This window comes from Ochotona curzoniae, unplaced genomic scaffold (assembly GCF_017591425.1).
Source record: "Ochotona curzoniae isolate NIBS_2020 unplaced genomic scaffold, NIBS_Ocur_1.0 contig_1274, whole genome shotgun sequence".
NCBI classification, from domain to species: Eukaryota; Metazoa; Chordata; class Mammalia; order Lagomorpha; family Ochotonidae; genus Ochotona; species Ochotona curzoniae.
The window spans coordinates 20717540-20737849 of record NW_024465023.1 but is presented as its reverse complement, the minus strand read 5'-3'; the positions used below and the strand labels follow the sequence as shown (position 1 = coordinate 20737849).

Here is a 20310-nt window from a genome sequence, read left to right as displayed (position 1 = left end):
GCTCATCTGCTGTTAGCTCTGCAGCTGATGAGCTTGTCAGCGAGGTACTGGTGCCCTGCTCTCCCCCAGATCCCCAACTTGCTATGGCAGCCCCCTCCCCGCAGCCTCACAGTTTAGAAGGGAACACCAGTACCGTGGTCCCTGAGAACACAGAGAAGACTTTTTTGCCCTATGGGGGTTGGGGCAAAACCTGGACGCCCCATTTAAACCTGCCTGGGGATTGGCCCTGCTCTCAAAGGTGAAGGTTTTACACAGTTCTCTTCAAGAACCATATAACTTTAGTATGAGCAATGCAGGCAGAGCTTGTCGAAGAGATACTCGGCCATGCGGCTGTCCTGGCTGCCCATCCTGCGCAGGTTGGTCAGGTAGTCTCCCAGCTCCTTGAGGTGCTGCACCTGCTGGTGCAGGTAGTGGGTCTCCAGGAAGTGGCAGAGCTCGGGGTCGTCCCTGACAGTGGCCAGCTGGTGCAGGTCCAGGAAGCTCTGGTTGATTCTCTTGGCCAGCTTGAAGGCGCTCTCCATGGCGTGCAGGCCGCTGTCCCAGTGGCTGGGCTGAGGCGCGGGCACTTGGCAGAGCGTGATGCGGCCTCCACGCTGGTTCTGCATTCTGGCCATCTTCTCTGCACGCTCCCTCTCGATCAGCGAGCGCTTCAGGAAGTAGCAGGCGAAGCCCTTGAGCGTCACGTAGTTGCGGTCGAAGTACAAGGCCATGGCCCGGGTCAGGTGGGATGCATAGAGCTGCAGCTGGACATGGACGTCCACTGCAGTCTCACACTCGGGATGGTAATTGTGGCGCACCTGCGAAGGTGAGGCAGCCAGGGTGGGCAGTGCAGGCTATGAGGGTGTGAGGAACAATTCCACAAAGGCAGAGTGGGCATGTGGGCTGCACTGAAGTTAACAGCAGCGCTGGCGGTGGCAGGGTGCCCCCAACGATGAGCAGTTGCTCGGTGTGAGACTGCTGAAAGTCTGGTTCCAAGGCCACCACAGGTCAGAACTGCAGTGTGGGGGCCAGTTATGATGTAACCAGAAGTAGAAAGCTGGACCATTCCAACAGTTAGGAGGGAGTGGGGTGGACAGGGACACAAGCATGGAGGCACATTTTAAATCATTGAATGGCTCAAGACCACATTTTAAAAATTACTACCAATTTGAAACATAATTTATATCTCAAAATTTACCTTTTGAAAGTATAAATTTTTATGGGTTTTACTATATTATGTTCTACAAACATCATGAAAAATCTTATTTCAGAATATTTTCATCACTGTGAAGTGAAATCTTCTCCCCATCTTGCCTCTTCTCTACATCTGGCAACTGCAAATCTACTTCCTATTTCTACGTATTTGCTTACTATGGATGTTTGAAATAAATGAGATTATAAAGTATATGAATTTTAAGTATGGCCTGTCACCTGGCATAAAGTTTAGAATCTTCATCTTTTTATTGCGAGTAGCATTCGGTGTATGTATATTCACATTTTATTTGTCCTATTACAAGTTGGCATTCGGATTGTTTCCATTTTGTGGCTGTAATCACTTATTCTGCTATGAACATTTTCATACAGGTTTCTGTACCCATATGTGTTGGCAGTTTTCTTGGGCATATGCTTAGGAGCAACGATGTTGGGTCATAGGTTAAATATATTTTAACATTTTCAGAAATTGTTTTCCAAATTGCAAGACCATTGGCCTGTTTCCTAAAGAGACTAAACCGTTGTATTTATACTCCTACCAGCAATGTATGAGACTTCCAATACTTAGTGTCTTTTTTTCCTTTAGGCCATCTTAATGGATATAAAATGGTGTTTGTGATTCTGATTTACAATTCCTTAATGACTAATGATGTTGAGTCTCTTTTCAGGTTCATGTTGGGTTTTTATCTTCTTTGGAGAAATGACTAATCAAATTCTTTGCCCATTCTTAAACTGAACTGTTCACCTTTTTATTGAGTTTTAGGAGTTCACAAATATTATGGATATGTGTCTCCATATATGTGACTTATATGAATATTTTCAGATGTATAATTTGTGATGGTTCTGTTGTCTTTTCTATTTTTAATAGTTCTTTTGAAACAAAACTTCTTAATTATGATGAGGTGTTTTTTTGTTGTTGTCACATCTGTTTTGATGTCATTTAAGAAATCATTGCCTGATTCAATGACACAAAGAAACCTACACCTAGGTTTTCTTTTCAGAAATGTAAGGCTCTAGCTATTATATTGAAATCTGATGCATTTTGAGTTATTTCCACATGTGATGTGAAGTTGGGTACCAGCACCAGTAGTTGGGAAGGCTACTCTTCTTTTCACTGAATGGTCCATGGGCTCTTCTTGCAGAAGTCAAGTGACCCTAGTATTTCTGGACTCCTACTCTGTTCTGTCAGTTTAATGTGCTTCTTTTTCAAAATTACATTGGCTATTCTGGGCCCCTTAAATTTCCATATGAATTATAACATGAACTTGTCAATTTGTTTGAGGAAAGAAAACATGCCAGATTGTATTGGATCTGTAGTTAATGTGTTGGGAGGGTAGTGATGTCTTAACAATATTAGTTCTTTTCATCAATAAGTGTGGGATATCTTGTAAGTCATTTAGTGCCAGGGCCTTACAAAAATTAGAGATTCTGATTTAGACTGAGACTGAAAATATGAATATGTGACCAGTATCTCAGGTGATGGAAGACCACACCCTGAGTAGCAACTGTTACACAAGGCAGAAGGAGTAAGTCTCCCATCTGGGTTTGGAGATCAAGCAAACACACATTTGGGTTTCTGTAAGCAAACGTACCTGACCTACCTCATCACCAGCCTTGTGCTAGTTATGCTAGATGTGGATTCCCATGAGGAAAGGAAGAAGCCTTCTTTCTGTTCCAGTATTTATGTAAAACGCCTTAAAATGAGCCTTAAAAAGTAGATATCCTGTTTAGAGGGCTCTTCTGGTTTATCTATATCTTTTATTGTCTTTGAGCCACTTATAACTGCCAATTGTAGAAAACTAGTAATCAAATTATTTTTATCTACAGATATAAAATAATTGTCTAGTGGAATGAAATTAAGTTTTTTTTTTTAAAAAAAAAAGATTTATTTTTCTTGAAAAGGCAGATTTACAGAGAAAAAGAGGGACAGAGAGGAAGATCTTCTGTCCACTGGTTTATTCCCCAACCAGCCACAATGGCTGGAGTTGAGCTGATCGAAAGCCAGGAGCCATTGCAGGGTGCAAGGTCCCAAGGCTTTTGGGTTGTCCTCTACTGCTTTCTCAGGCCACAAGCAGGGAGCTGGATGGGAAGTGGAGCAGCTGGGACACAAACCAGGGCCCAGATGGGATTCCAGCACATGCCAGATGAAAACATTAGCCACTAGTCTACCGTGTCAGGCCTGCAATTAACTTTTGACTAATTTTGTACCTATTTGTACATTTTTTTCAACATTATTTATTGCTTATATATCAGTTCTTTGAAGTTTAATTTCTAACATCTTATTGGTTTCTTCATTATTTAAATATTTTAGACGTCTATATGTTATATTAATGTATATGTATATTCATGTGATAGAAATGCCTCTAGGAGCTGGCTTAGTTAATTAAGCACTTACAACTTGCTTAGCACAGATATAACTTCAGACAATCATTTGAAGCCTAAAGTCCTAACACTTCTGGCTGGGATGTGGACTGAGAAAGAATAGCATGCCCGAGGAAAGGGGAGTAGAAGGCAGCCCGGGGCTGCAAGCAACAACAAAACCCAGTCAAAGGGCAGAGAAAAGCAGGCCACTCGAGACCCTCCTTCAAAGGACAGTGTTGCCACTGTGGAGCTGAGGCTGGCCTGGTGCCTGCTGTGGGATGGGCAGTAAAGTGAAAGGAACCAGGACACAGCTGTAGAGAAGGAGAACCACCTGACAAACAGGGAATGGTGAAAGGTTCCAGGCAGAGAAAGCAGTGCTGTGGGTGTGTGTGCAGGACCCTTACTCCACCAACGCGGTGATATCTTGAGATTTGGTGATTGTTTATAACCCTTGTCTGTACTTTCTGAGGAAGTGATTTTTTTTTTTTTTACCGTACTTAGTACTTGTTGAATTTTTTATATTGTGGAGGATTAAGCTTGTGACTATGAAGTAATTTATATGTATGTTATTGTAAAAATTTTTAATTTTTAAATTTTAAATTTAAAAGAACCAAAAAGGAAGAACAAAGGAGGGTGGGAAGTATCATGTTCTTAAAACTGTACATGTGAAATACATGAAATCTGTTCTCTACATATGTTTTTGAAGATTTATTTTTCTTGGAAAGGCGGATTTATAGAGAGAAGGAGAGACAGATCTTCCATCTGCTGGCTCACTCCTCAAAATGGCTGCAAAGCCAGAGCTGAGCTGATCCAAAGTCAGGATAGAAGTTTCTTCCTGGTCTTCTATGTGGGGGCAGGTCCCAAGGGCTTGGATCAGCCTCCTCTGCTTTCTAGTCCACAAGCAGGAAGTGTGCCAGGTAAGACACAAATCAGTGCCCATATGGGATGTTGGTGCTTGCAGGTACAGGATTAGCTAATTGAGCCATTGTGCCAGCCCTGTATAAATACATTTTTAAAAAGAGAAAACAAGTGATCCCAATTTGTGGATTGATCTGTTACCACGTTAGCTCCCTCTTGTGCATATACTGTTGTCACTGTGGTACCATCTGTCGCAGGTCGTTGCCAGGGCCAACCTCATGGCCTTGAGTCTCTAAAACTGTTAAGCTAAATGAAACTTCCTCCTTGTAAGTGACCCAGCTTTCGACGTTTCATTATGGCAATGGCAAATCGACAAACACAAATAGTCAACAGAGGTTTGAGAGATGGAACATTGACAGATTCCATGAAAATCTGAAGATCTGATGCAAGATCTGGGTAAATTAAACCCTGGGAAAGAGATGGGATTCTGAGCTTGTGGAACCACTGGCAGGATCCCCCATCCTTACTTCTGCAGGACACATACTACTGCAAGTGATGTTGGGGCCACAGATCCTGAGGCTGTACAGTACCCACAAGTGTGGGCTCTGTCACCTGGAGCAGGATGCTTTTAAGTGATGACCAGAGGCAAAGGCATTCTCACCCATTCTGTTTGTTCCTGCAATAGGACAGCTTTTTAGAATGAGGATCAGAGGACATTTTTGTTGCAGCTTCTATTTTATTGCACATTAGAGACATGTCTAATACCTGTACTCATTACAGTCTGCAGAAGAAAAATGTCTGTTATCCCTCCTTGATCTGATTTTTGGAGGAAAAAAATTAATTACCATTTTCTTTATTGAGGAGCAAAACAAAGGCCTCTGCGCCAAGACTTTCCCATTGTATGTACTGATTGCGTAAAGTCGAAGGCTGATATTAATCCAGTAATATATAAATTGCCTGTAAGGTTAGTGCTTTCGAGTTTTGTTCAGTGTGGGGGAAATTTCTGTAGTCCTAGGCCCTGTCTGTTCGCGTCCCTCAGTGGCTACTACCTGCATGTCCTGCGGGCTTAGGCTCCTAAACCCTATGATTTTTGTTGGATTCAGTGGGCAGATGTGAGGACAGTGGGAGAGTGAAGGATTTCTTCCCATTTCTGTGCTTGGGAAGATGATATGGAAGTATCCCTCTTTCTCTGGTAGATTTCCCTCCCTGACTGAAGTAGAACCAGTCTCTGGGTAGGCCTTCTGTGAATGCTGCTCACTGCATTAACTGCAAAGAACAGGTGTTCTGGGCTTAGAATGCATGACCAGAGAAATGCAGGGGACCCAGAAACAAGTGTGCAGCTGGACATTCCTTCAGGCCAGAAAATTATAGAAACAGGAGAAATAAAGATGCTGTTTGGCAACAAAATAATGACCTGCATGGAACTGCCACCAGGCAGAAATCCAGCTAGTGGATTTCTCCAGCTTCTCGTTCCTTTATTTCTTTGGATAATTAACCCTTTGATTATTTTTGTTTAGTTAGTGTACCCACTAGAAAGAGGATCACGGACCTGGAAGTAATTAGAGTCATTTTCTACTTTTTAGTAACTGTGTGTTTAAAAGTCTGATGGGGGCAGAGGGGTTGCCAGGTGCAATGGCTTAGTAACTAAATCTTCGCCTGGCACATGCCAGGCTCCCATATGGGTGCTGGCTCATGACCCAGCTGCTCCACTTCCCTTTAAGCTCCCTGCTTATGACCTTAGGAAAGTGATAGAGGATGGCCCAAAACCTTGGGACCCTGCACCCACGTGGGAGATCCAGCAGAAGCACCTGGCTTCTGGCTTCAAGTCAGCTCAGCTCTGGCCATTGTGGCCATTTGGGGAGTGAACCAACTAATACAAGATATCTGTGTCTCCTTCTCTCCATAAATCTGATCTGTCTTGACAATAAAAAATAAATCTTAAAAAATGTCTGACTAGGAAATATGTAAGTTTCAGAAAGTTTAAGGAATATTTGTTTCAGTTAAAGTGTTAGCCTTTTCTGCCTACCTTTAGTTGCTCTTGATTAAAGCTGCTGCAAGATGTTCTACACAGCCCTGTGTAAGGGAGCCCAATGAATGTACAAAAGGAATTATAGGTGATAACTAATTAGACATCTCTTAATTATCTAACCCTGGGAAGGAAGATGTAACTTTCCATTGCAAATAGCCAACAGTAGATTTTACAATTTTATTTGCTGCTTATGTTTTCCAAATAGAGGATGAATGATAATCTGTACATGAGCAGTTAAAAAAGTTTGTATAAAGTGAAATTAAAGGGTTTTTAATGTAAAAAAAAAACTAAAAACATTATCCATTATATGCATTTTCATGAACTTTTTGAAAAATCTCTCATCTTATGTGGCATTTAATTCCTTCATAGAGAACACTAGATCTAACAGGCTAGGGTAAAGTTTGCTGCAGCAACAAATAGAAGGGGACTTTAAATAGCTTGTCCAAATGGGACTAAGAGAAAAATGAAAGTATAAACTTTTTCAGCATAAGTCCCACTAAGTTCAAGATATCATTTGTGTAGTCCAGCTTTAAAGATTAAGGATACTGAATTATAAAAAAATATTTGTTTTTATGTACATGAAAGGCAGAGAATGGGAGAGAGAAGAGAGAGATCTTCCACCTGTTGGGTTATTCCTCAAATGGCAACAACAACCAGGGTTTGGCCAGTCCTAAGTCATGAGCCCCAAAGTCCATCTAGGTCTTCATCAGGGGCCCCAATACTTGGGCCATCATTATCTGCTTTGTCAAGCCCATTAGCAGTGAGCTGAATCTAACATGAAATGGTCAGTACTCAAACTGATGCTCCAATATGGGATGCCAGCATTGCAAGTAAGTGGCAGTTTAACATGCCATGCCACAGTGCTGGCCCTTAGATCCTGAAAGTGTAAAACCATGGCAATGCCCTTTTTCACTTCATTAGCTGAAGAGAGCAGGTTCCCTTTAAAGATTTTTTTTTGATGATTAGCAAACAAAAAGTCAAAAGGATCCAGATCCAGAGTGTAAGGTATATGTTAATGATTTCCTACAAAATCTCTCAAAATCCCATTTGCTTGATGAGAATGAGCATGTGCATGGCTGTGGTGGTGAAGGACTCTGATAAGCTTTCCCAGGTGTTTTTCTGCTAGACCTTTGGCCTATTTTCAGAACATACTCTCCTAGTAAGCAGATGCTGACATTCTTTGGCCCTCTTGTGAGTCAAGAAGCCAGAACGCTGTGAGCATCTCAGAGAACTGTTGCTGTGACCTTTGCTCCTGGCCGTTTGCTTTTGTTTTGGCTGGAGTACTTCCACTTTTGGGTGGCCTTTGCTTTGATTGATTGATGTTTGGGACCCTACGGATAGAGCTCTGTTACATCACCTGTTCCAGTTCTTCAAAGAAATATTTAAGGTCTTGACCCCACTTGTTTAAAATTTCCATCGAAAGCACTATTCCCATCCAGCTGAGCCGGGTGCAACAATGTTGGCATCCATTGTGGAGAGTGCTGCACTGTCAGTTTTTGGTCAGAATTGCATAAGCTGAACTAGCCGAGATATCTGTGGTATTGGCTGTTGTTTCTGCTGTAAATCCTTAGTTCACTTCAATTAGAGCACAGATAAAATTAATATTTTAATTAATTCATGTGAATGGTCTTGTCCCTTATTAAAATGAATTAGCAGGAGCAGGTACGGTGGTACAGTTGGATGTGCTGCTGCTTAGGATGCACCTTCCACGGCAGAGTGCCTGGATTCATGTCCTGCCTCTACTTCTGATACAGCTTTCCACTGGTGCCTCCCCTGGGAGGCAGCAGATGATGGCTCAAGTGCATGGGTCTTTTGCCACACACAGGAGAGCCTAGATGGAGTTCCTGGCTCCTGGTTGTATCCTGGCCCAGCCCTGGGCATTGTGGATATTTGGAATGAACAATCGATAGGAAATCTTTTTTTCTTTGTGTTTTTAAAATGAATGAGCTTTATAAAACAAACTGTCCATTTGTAAGCTGCTGATTTTTTTGTGTGGTATTACCCACAGAAACATTTTATAAGACATCTGTAATTTCACCATTTTCCCACCCAAGCTCCACTGTAAATTTGATGTTTGTTTTTGATTCAGTTTTAGCAAATTTCAAGTTGGTCTGTTCAGACCAAGGGGTCTTACCTTTCCTAATGCCTCAGACTAGTTCTATTCAGATATGCTAAAACAAATTAGTATTAGCTTAGTGTAAAAAAATTTAAGGCTGTACATAATACACATTTTCATTAACTTTTTGAAAAAAACCTGTATGTGTTGAAATCTCTAGCTGGAGAAAATCTGTTTCTCATCTGATAGTCAGAGGCAGCAAAAGTGTGTGGTTATTGTATGGCTCTCTACCAGTGGTTAATTGACAGACCCAGGCTGAATTCTGCTCTGAAGCTTCACCACATTAGAATTTTTCACTTCCAGATACACAGAAGGGAAAGCAGCATGGAGATTCCCTATTTGCTCTTTACTGTCTAAGAAATCCTGTATACTTCAGCCCACACCAACTTCAAAGGAGACTGGGAAAGGCAGGAACGTCCCATCTTCTGTGAGCACATGCAAATGTTCTCTGCCATGTATACTTTAGTCATTTCTTCTCATTTCTTATTGTTTCTGCTAGTTACCACTTTGCCAATAGAATATGGTAGAAATGGCATTCTGGGACTTCCAAGAGGCGGGGTACTTTTTCTTCCTTCTGCTTAAAAATCTTGTACGTTAGAAAAAGGAGATTGGAGACAGTAGTCTCACCCACTTTCCCCTATTCCTTGACCCTCCTCACCCTAATTGGGGGTCCATATGGGCATGCATCCTTCTTAACTATGCAAACATCATCAAAAATAAAATAGATTTTATATACTTGCTGTGGGAAGAGAAAACTACATGAAATGCTAAAAACATGGCTGGCATTGTGACCTACCAGGTAAAGCTGCTGCCTTTGACACTGGGGTTGCATATGGGTGCCAGTTGGAGTCCTGGCTGTCTCTACTTCTGATCAAGCTCCATTGCTAGTGAACCTGGGAAAGCAGCAGAAGACGGCCCAAGCACTTGAACTTCTGCACCCATGTTGCACATGGAAGAAGCTCCTTGCTTTGGTCTACCCCATTTCTCAGCATTGAGGCCAGTTGGGGAGTGAATTAGTAGATGGAAGATCTGTCTTTCTCCATTTCTTTGTGTATATGTTTCTCTTTCTCTGTTACCTGCCACTCAAATAAAAATGTTTTTTTTTAAAGAACTGGAGGAGGAGAAATGAGATAGAGTTCCCAAACAACAGGAAACACGAACTGCCAGTTAGCTGAGTGAGCCGTTTAGACCGTTCCTGACCCTCAGCTCTATCTGGTATATATTACTGTCCACACACAAAACTGAGATGTAATAAAACAGCTTTGGTGTTGAATCACCATTTTTGTAGGAAAGCCTAAAAAGGCAGCTGCTGTGCAGCAAATGCAACTGAAATAGTATCAGAAACTTTCACCAGTACAGTCAGCAAAGAAAGGAAGAGGGAGGTGAAGCGAGCTCAGGGAAGCCCTTAGAGAGGTGAAATTAGAGCTGGTGAGGAGGAACTCCCAGCCTGTGAGCTTGGGGGAAGCAGTATTCCAGTGAGTGAGCCCACATTTAGAAAAGCATGAATGTGTTCAACTCTGAGGCGTGTACAGAGAATTAGAAGCAGTTTGTGATGGATAACCATGTGAATGGAGTGGGAACTGCAGGTCTCTCAGAAGAAATTTGAAAATCTGGGAGGCTGGCCCTGGGACTTATTCTTCATCCAGTGTGGTGCTTGGGAGTTTTTAAAGCAGAGAAGTGTCAAAATCACATTCTTGTCTCAGGCAAATTACTCTGGCATGAATGAGTGTCGTGGTGGCAGGGGTGGGGTGGATGGCAGGGGCAAGGCAAAGGAATAAGAAGGGAGGTTATGATAGCAGAGAGAAAAGGAGGATTTGGGAATTTTGCATTGATCCAGAGGGAAAACAGAGGCATGCGGAATAGACAGTGGCAAGGGAAATACAGAGAAGGATGGGGTACCAATGCCATTAAGACAAAAATGAATAGAATTTGAAGATGGATATGGATAAGATACAAGACTACCAGGTCTTGGCTTTCATTTTCCATTCCCTGGGACAGGCAATGTGGGAGAACAAGCAATTGAGGGAAGAAGATAATGACTTGCAATTCCATTAACATTTTGAGTCCTGAATCATCCAAAAAAAGATGTTCTGTACCATAGTAACTCTAATACAGTAACAAGTTAGTTGAGAAAGGGATCAACCAACATAATTTTTAGAAAGATGTCCAGGACCTGTGGCTAAAATTAAGCTCTTCTGTGGGCATTTATTCTGATTTAGAGCAATATCTTAGGGAACGATGTGTAATGTTAGTAGGCAGGGCCCTGGAGAAATGATGGAACCAGTAAGAGGTCGTGTTAGGAGTTATTTTTCCATTAGCAGTAATGGTTCGTGGAGAGCTGTAGATGTGCTTATCTCGGCTCCTCTGTGGCTAATTTAACAGAATTTGTCCTGAGACCTCAATGGTAGGCATAGTTCATGTCTATGAAAGATTTTCTCTGCCTGAAGCTAACTAAGCCATCAGCTTAAGTTTTGTATTAGCTTTATCAGGCCTCTTCTCCTAGCACCTGGACAATCTCCCAGCCTAAGGCTGCATGATATGCCAGTCATCACAATGATCTGAGATAGCTAAAGTTTTTGCAGCAATGGCAAACTACTTTGTTTTTCCCAAAAAAAGATCTGAAAGCTAATCAGGATGATGTCATTCCAAAAAAATCAACCTTGTACCACATATTATTTAACTAGGTGGTAATTTTGAAGACAAAAAAAAAATGCTTTTAGGCAGGTATCTAAGGCACTACAACAGAATGTACTGTAGGCTTTCTGTGTTGTGTTGACAGAGCTGCTTATATCTGCCACTATGCGCGCAGAGCTTGATTTGATTCTAGCAGGTATTTTGTGGGGGGTCTATATGTGTATTCTTAATGGAAATTTACCACATAAAATGTGCACAGAGAAGGGCATGGTAGGAATTTGATTTGGATTTTGACCAGTTTGTTTACCCTCTGCATTTATATTTATGTACAATCACCCTACACTGGTAGAATAATACTCAGTGATCTGGTTATCATTCTCATTTTTAATGTTTTGGCCATGCCCAACACATATAGTACTATTTACAAATTCACTTAATTTGCTTAAAAGGTTTGAATTGCAAAAATTGTATGGCTAACTCACAAATAAAAACAGAAGTCATTTCAGAACTGAAGTCTGTGGGTCATGGAATGCTTGGACCCATTTGAGAGCTCGTGGTGACGGAATCTGTGTGTTCTCATTTTCATGCATTGGAGCAGTGTGTCCTCCTTAGCATGGGCTGCAGTGTGCTACAGGAACAATAACTCCACCAGATCTCAGGGGCTTAACACAGTGAAAGCTGAATTCCTGCTCTGGACCAGGACTAAGGTTTGGCAAGTGAAGTGCCTAGGACACAACACTAAGGTGACAACCACTCTCAGTGAAGGTATTGCCTGTACTGGATGTCCACTGTGCGTCATTAAGAAGTTTCCTTCATCATTGTTCCACAGGGATCCAGACCAGTGAGATCTCATTTCCATAAACACGTTGCGATCACTGGATGAGTTGGATGAGATATTTTGTTGTATTTTGATTAAATTCTGTGTGTTATCATTGAGATGTTCTTTAACTTTATTATGAATAGAACACAATATACAATATTGGTGTAGACATCATGAGGATGTAAAATAGTACAACCACTTGGACAGTAACAGGTTAACATGGGCCTTTTCTATGATACACAAATTCGGCCAAGTATGTGGAGTATGAATTAGATCATGTTTATACAAAAAGAATTGTATAAGAATGTTCATAATAACCCTAACATGGAAATTACCTGAATGTTCATCAGCAAGTGACTAGATAAATTCTGATGTGTTCTTACAATTACACCCTCCTCAGTAATAAAAAGGAATGAGCCATCATTATTACGTAGTAGTGTGTATGGATTTTAAAACATTGTATTGAATGAAAGAAACCCAAATATATATGATTCTAATCATATGAAGTTCAAAAATTGGTCAGGCTAAGCTCTGGTGAAAGAAGTCATAAAGGGGTTACCTTTGGCAGAGAGACTGATAAAGGACATGAGGAACTTTCTAGGAAGATGGAAATAGTCTAGTACTTGATTGGAATCATGCATGTAGTGCTGTTGTCATCAAACTGTGTACTTAGAACAGTTTTTATAGTAGGCAGTTATGCTTTGATTTTTCTAATATAGAAAATAGATACATGATATCTTTTCCTCAAGTATTACTTAATTTCCCCAGGGAAGGCTAAAGGACTGCATCCTCTACCTTAGTTGATTGATTCAGAGGATTTCAATCCTAATTACCCTAACTTTACTTCCTTCAAGGGAGAATATAAGATCTACAAATGGGGTCTGATTCTCTCTTCACATGGGATTGGCCCATCTTTCCTTAGTTTATCTCTGGCTAACAGATCCTGTCATGATAGTGTCAGGGCACAATTGCACCAAAGCTCCCTCTTTGTCCACTTAGAATTAATAGTAATACATGATGCTCTGATGGATGGAGGCCAAACCCCTGGCAAACAGGTGGTGACATGAAGTACACTGTCTGCTACTCATCTACAGTGAGTCAGCATGGTGCTGGCAGGTGAAAGGAGCTGAATCAGATATGGCAAAACTGAGAAAAGGACAGATGTGCAAAAAGGGACAAAGATAGAATGGTGACCAATAAATAGGCTTTCCATTTATTCTGCACAATATCACATTACAAATTTGAAGTTGGCATTTATTCTGTACTCACTGGAATGTGAAACTTGCATTACAAAAAGGGGAAAATCTTACCATTGTCTGATTTCTTGCCTTAGAATGCCCTTAGAGATGATGTATTTTCTTATCTTTTTTTTTTTGGTCCCTTCTGCTTTCTGATCTTTTTTTAAAAATGAGCAACCACTTTTATGACATGCTGTTAATTTATAGCATGATTGTTTACAGGTTACATATTTTAATTATGAAAATAATACATTGTAAAAAGGTGAATGTCATCGGTGCTAAAAGAAAGTCTATGTAATTATTTTAAATGGAATTATTTTGAAAAGTGGATCTGTTATGAGTCAACAGATCTTGTTCCCCTTAACTATTATAGCAAGCCTTTTCTTAAAAATCAGGGGATTTATAACACATATTGGATCCTGTCCTCTTGGAACACTCACTCAGCCACCAAGTTGAGAAAGTCCAAGCAGCCAGTTGGGCTTCATGGAACACAGCCAAGACCCCTGGCTAAGAGCCAGTGCCAACTTGCCAGCTCTATGCAGAAGGGCCTCTTGAAGTAATCCAATCTGCAAATCCTCAGTCAAGCCTCCCCAGCTGATTCCACAGGGAACTGGGACAAGCTGTCCCCATCATGCCCTGTCCAGATTGGAAATTTGTGAGCATATGAATTATTGGTTTTACAAATCATGTAGTTTGGAATATATATATATATACACACACACATAGTATATATATACACACTATATACTATATACACTATATATATACTATATATATTATATATGTATGATACTATATGTTATATACTATATATGTGTATATGGTATATAGTGTATATATAGTACATATATATAGTGTGTATATATACTATATACATAGTAGATTTTGTGTATATATATACACACTATTTCAGTATGTGCCTGGGAAAACAGGAAGACAGGACTTTTGATGTGTTCACCATTAATTTATAATATTAAATATTTAAAGGCAGCTCTTTTTATCCTTATTAGATATTATACAATATACTGAAACATCACATTGTACTCCATAGATATATAAAATTTCTATGCATTTGATAGGGTTCTGGAACTTCTTTCTGCCAAGGAGCACTTGAATATTTATAACATAATTCATAAGTCATATATGATTATCAACTTAAAAATTAACCACCACTAACTTTATTGAATTTCAAGTTATACTTACTGTTGCCTTGGCAAGGCTAAAGCAAATGATCTTACAGGCCTTATATGGTCTGTGCACCAGATAGTCCACATCCTTGTTTACAGAATTGAAAGTTAAATTGATAAACAAGTAGATTAAAAGATTTTTCAGTGCAAAGAGAAATTTGAAATCCACGCATTGATTTTTTTTATGATTGTAAATTTTAAAGATTCCTTGTATGCATGCTTCCAAAAAGTTTTGCACCAAAATAAATCTTTCCATTCCATTTCCATGCACTTTTTGAAGCATTCTCATATGAGTGGAGCAATATCTTAAACTGTTACTCTGATGTGTATTTTATCAAGTTGTCTGTCACCACTTAAATGTACATTGGCATATAGACTTTGGTTCTGTTTGTTAGATCAAAAACTACATTGAGGGAGATCTGACTGAAACTGCAGCCTGATATAATAGAAAAAGATGTATGTCCTTTTTATTGAATTCTCCACACAGCAGCCAGAGTGATCTATTAAAAATAATCTACTCTTGTTGATGCATTGTTCACATCCTCCTGGGGCCTGCCAGTGCAGATAGAATGAAAGCCATACTCCTTATTCCAGTTTGCAAAGTCCTCTGTCCATTGGCATTTGCTTGATTCCGCCTGCCATCTTGTGTTATGCTGGCCTCTCACTTAGCTGCCCGTGTGATCTAGCCTCACATGTTGTCTGTCAGTTCCTTAAACATGCCACATCTGTCTGCCCCATTGCGCCTGTGTATCTGTGTGCATTAGCCTCCCTGCCTGCAATGACCATCACTGGACTAGCTTACAGCGCAGATCTCAGCTTACACAGCTGCTTCTCAGAGATGTTCTGGAACTTGTGCATCAGTTGGCTATTGCTAGTGTTTCATAACGAGCTACTTAACAAGTCAATGACTTAAAGCAGCCAGCCTTTATGCCCCTGAAAAATGGAATTAAAAACAATGCGCATTTCCCAAGAACTTACCGAAGGAAAAAACAAACAAACTCATATATCTCAGTTTCAGATGAGGAATGCCTCCCAGATGAACCAATGAAAATCTTAAATCCTCTTTGGGGCTAAACTGAAAACTTACACAATGTCCCCTACTGCCATTGTGCAAACTGGCTCACATGGTCAATGCGAATGGCAGGGAAGATAGCCTCTCCATGGTGCAGGAGATTTGCTGAAGAATAAGCTAGTCAGCCTTAGTACACCATTGCCCTTATTTCCAGTTATCCAAGTTAAATTATCCAAGCATAATGGAATATTTTCACATGGTTTTCTGTTTATCATGTTTATTGTCTATTTTCTCTTCTTAGAATATGTATTCTATATGAGCAAAGCTGCTATTTATTCCCTATAATTCCACGTTCCCAGCACATAGAATAGTTTCCACTGAGATAAAGTGCTCTGTAAGAAGAAATGTTTGCTGCAGATCTGAGGACAGGATGATGCACCAGGAAAGGCTGCTTACTTTGTTTTTACAAATGCGCAAATGTCTTAATCGTTCTAACCAATGATGCTGCTCCCTGCAACTTGTTCATCTGTTCTTCTGATAATGTAAGAAGCATTAGGTTGACTGACTTCAGTGTTTTTTTGTTTTTCTTACTGATCCTTCTTTGTGAAAAATCTTTTGTGCCAAATAAACCTTAATTCAAAGAGGCCTGAGGGGCTGTGTGTTGGGATTCAAATCTCCAAGTCAATCTCTTCTTTCCAATTTCTAGGGGGAAACTTCACTAAAGGTTTGACCTTGTCTGTGTTGGGCTCTTCTAGGAGCTGACCATGGCAGGAATACAGTGCATGTAGTCTCTTTGGGCACGTGGAAGCAGGCAGTGATAAAAAGAAAGATAACCTGTCATTGGGTTTATTATTAGACCAGCTACTACCAGGGACAGCCAGAACTTAATCCCACCAACATTAAAATTAATTGCATAATAATCTTGGCAAAGGGGCAAGAGATCTGGGCATTTATGCCCTCATGTTGTCGAGCATTAAAGGTTCCTAGGAGATGGGTCAATGTCCAGAGAGGTGGAAGAAATTGCTAGGTAATTTAACTGAGCTGGTAGGGCAGTGTAGGTTTCGGCAGCACAACAGCAGGGTTCTGAAGGTACAGGTGTTAGCTTTTTGAAATTGGTTAGGTACAGGAGAACTTGAAGGAGAGCAAAGAGGATATAAGCTGTTTTGTGAAAAAACTTAATCTTGGAGTGAGCATTTAGTACAGCAGTGAAGATGATGCTTGCGGTGCCCATATTGGAGTGGCTAGGTTAGAGTCCAGTGCTGATTCTGGCTTCCTGCTAATGTACATCCTAGGAGCAGCAAGTGATAGATGGCTCAAGTAAATGGGTTATTACCCACCATGTGGAAGACCTGGGCTGAGGTCTGACCAGTTGTCTGCAGGCATCTGGGGAGTGATCAGGCAGATGGAAGATCACTCTCTTTTGAATAAACAGGTTTACATAATTTTAAAAATCAGTCATATTAAGGGATGACTGACATGTGGTGCCACATAGTTTAAAGGGTGTGAGTCTTAGGTTTAGTGGATACCTGTATCTATCAATCATCACAACAGTGAAAATCATGAACAGTACCCTCCACTCCAACAGATAACTGTTGCCTCTTTGTAATTGAAATCAAAATAGGGATCTTTACAAATAACGACAGAACATGCAGAATAACGCTGCACCGGGGTCAGCATTGTATGTAAAGGGCTAAGCCTCCGTCTGTAACATCAACATCCCATATAGGCATCAGTTCAAGTTCAGGTTCATCCATATCTCTCAACTGCCACTGATCAGCCTTTTGTCACAATAATTAACATTTTCTAGTGCTGCATAAAATGCATGCAGTGCATGGTCTTTCTTTGCTGCTTCCCTTGGCATGATTATTTTGAGATACACACATGAGGTTTCATTGGTCAATAGTTCATTGCTTTTTAGTGCTCAGTAATATTCCAGGTTATGGGTACATCCTGATTTATTTCTCTTGTTACTAGTTGATAGACATCTGCACAGTGCCTTATTTTAGGCTGTCAGGAGTAATGTTGCAATGGACATTTGCTTGCAAGTCTTTGTGTGGACCTACCTTTTCATGTTTCTTGAGGTCCCATTGGTAATCTGGAATTAGCCATAGTGGCAATATTATGACATGGAAATTGGCACACTGTATAAACAGGCATTTTTTCCACAGAGATCTGGTTGTCAAGCATTTATCATCAAACTACTAGATAAACCCTAGAAATCAATTACTGTATCAAAGAATCACATTTTTAAAATCTGTGGCTAGATTATTTTTTTAAAAATAAGACTGTACCAAAAATTATGACTTTGTTTATTAAAAATGTACATATCTTGGTGCTGGCATTCTGACACAGCATATGAAGCAGCTACCTGTGACACTAGCATCCATTTCACGCACTGGTTTGAGTTTCAGCTGTTCAGCTTCTAGCTAGTGTACCTGGGAAAGCACTGGAAGATGGCTCAAGAGCTTGGGCCCCGTCTTCACATGGAAAACCCAGTTGGAGTTCTGAGCTCTTGGCTTCAGAATGGCCAACCCCAACCATGTGACTATTTGGGGAGTGATGCAGCAGATGGAAGATATTCGTATTTCTCTCTCTCTCTCTCACTCACTCGCTCTGTAACACTGCCTTTCAAGTAAATAAAAATTTTAAAGTGTGTATCTTATGTGGTGTTTCCAGACCTTCTCTTTCCTGGGATGATTATGCTACTTTTCCTGACTGTAGGGAAGAGTGTGAGACTCTGTCCCTGAACTATCTATAAAAACACTCTGAGATAGATATACCAAAAGGTAAAGTTTTCATAACAGAAAGGAAGACTTAAAATTAGGCCACAAATGTTAACCTAACCAGCCAAAAGGGATATGGGGAGAAAGGAAACGTAACTTTCCCATTCCTTTGGTGCATAATTTTCTTCCTTCCTTCCTTTAAAGATTGACCGGATCATCAATTGATAAATCACTAGCTATTTATATTTATCTATCTAAAAGAATTGGAGAAAGTGAGGAAAGAAGAAACAGAGAGAGGTCTTCCAACCTCTGGTTAATTTCCCAAACGGATCCAGTAGCCAGAGCTGGAATGGGTCATAGCCTCCAAAAACTCCTGTCAGTCTCCCCTGTGGGTGTAGGGACTCGAGCAGTTGGACCAGTCTCCCCTACCTGTCCAGGAATGTTCCAAGGGGGACTAGATCAGAAGTGGAGCAGCCAGGACTTGAACTGATGCCCATATGGGATGTTGATGTTACAGGCAATGGCTTAGCCTGTTACATACAGTGCCGACTCTGGTGCAAAATTCTGTCATTATTTGTAAAGATCCATATTTTTCTGTAGTGATAATTCAGCAAACACATAAAATGTCTGCCTTTCTTATTTAATCTATTTCACATTTCCACAAATGGGTGTAATCTTCACAATTTTCATTTTAACTGCATTGTAATGTTCTATTATTACCATTCCCCTATTGTAGAGCATTGTGCTGTTTCCGGTTTTTCAGCATATCAAATAGAACATCTCTGGCAAATTCCTTCTTTTGCTTTGCATGCTGTTATTTTCTTGGCTGAACTTCCTTAAAGTTCTTGATTGTTAATTCTTTGTTTACTCTGTTCCTTAAGTGAAATTCTTGCTCCTGCCTTAATTCTTGACAGGGTTATGTGTTACTGCTAGGTAATGACATGGTAGCCTTTCTCCCATGCTGAGTTTATCATGCTTTTAAAAATAGCTTATTGGGGTCAGTGCTGTGGCATGGCACATTAAGCTTCCATCTGCAGTACTGACTACTCCTCTCTCAATCCAGTTTCCTGTTAGTAGCCTGGGAAGTTCGTGGAGGATGGTCCAAGTGCTGGGGCCCCTGTATTTATGTGGGAGACCCAGCAGATGCTCTTGGCTCCTAGCTTCAGCCTGGCTCACCGTTGGCCATTTGAGGAGTGAATCAATGGATAGAAGACTAATGTCTCTCTCATCCTCTCCCTCTGTCTCCTTCTCTCTCTCTCCTTCTCTCTCTCTTACCCCTCTCCCTTTCTTACCCATCTCTACAGCTCTGCCTTTCAGAAAATAAAATAAATCTTTTAAAATAATAGTTTCTTAGTTTGTTTCCCGGCTAGACTGGGCTCCCTGAGGAAGAAGCTGTGTGTTTTCCTCCTTGGTCTCCAGGGCTTATTCTCTAGGTGCTGGGGCTGCATTCGCTGATATCCATCAATCACTTTCTTTCCCTGCTTCACTCTTTAGGTCTTATTTGCCAGTAATTGCCTCAGGAGTTCATACATGGACAATCCTTTGTGTCCTATGCTAAACTTGCTAGCTTTGCTCTAGTTGGATAATTGCTTTCTCTGAACTAAACCCCTTTTTTGGCGTCAGGCCCTGTCTGCTATAATCATGAGTCAAAGGGCAGGGCTAGTCAGTACTGACTTCAGAGGTGACTTAATTATAGGTAATAAAAATTTTAAAGAATTAAATGAGGTAAGCCTGTACAATTATCATTCAGACTCTTCCAGATAGAGGCACTGACTTAAAACAGGGCCCCTTCTGTTAAGACGCCTGGAAACTGACTGTGAGTAGGGTCTAAGGAGCTCCTTGATGAGCTCCATAGGGAGGGAAACTAGTGAGGCACTGAAGGACACAGGGCTGGCTAGAGTGAGAAGCTTGACCGTGCCTCAGCCTCCCCAGCAGGGCCGTGTGCAGCTCTAGAGGTGGCAATGGCCGTAGTCCTTCAGACTTGTCTTATTTCGGAGTAAGGACACTTGGCCCCATATCTGCCTCTTATTGGGCAGCCATAGAATGTAGTCTGCCTTAGTGAAAAAAGAGGAACAGTGGACACAGGCCCTGTTGTAAAAGGAAAATATGGCAGCTTATTTGGTGTCATAATAGAAGGAGAA

The 20310-nt window shown here is 40.8% G+C and overlaps 1 protein-coding gene across 1 annotated transcript; it reads right to left on the bottom strand.

Moving 5' to 3' along the window:
- Nucleotides 1-278: 278 nt before the first annotated feature.
- Nucleotides 279-19465, bottom strand: LOC121171443 (ferritin heavy chain-like). The gene is made up of 3 exons (XM_041003148.1): nt 19462-19465; nt 17510-17541; nt 279-833 (listed from the first exon to the last, which is right to left on the bottom strand). Exons 1-3 carry the CDS (start codon nt 19463-19465, stop codon nt 279-281), a joined length of 591 nt encoding a protein of 196 aa, XP_040859082.1.
- Between the last annotated feature and the right edge of the window lie 845 nt (nt 19466-20310).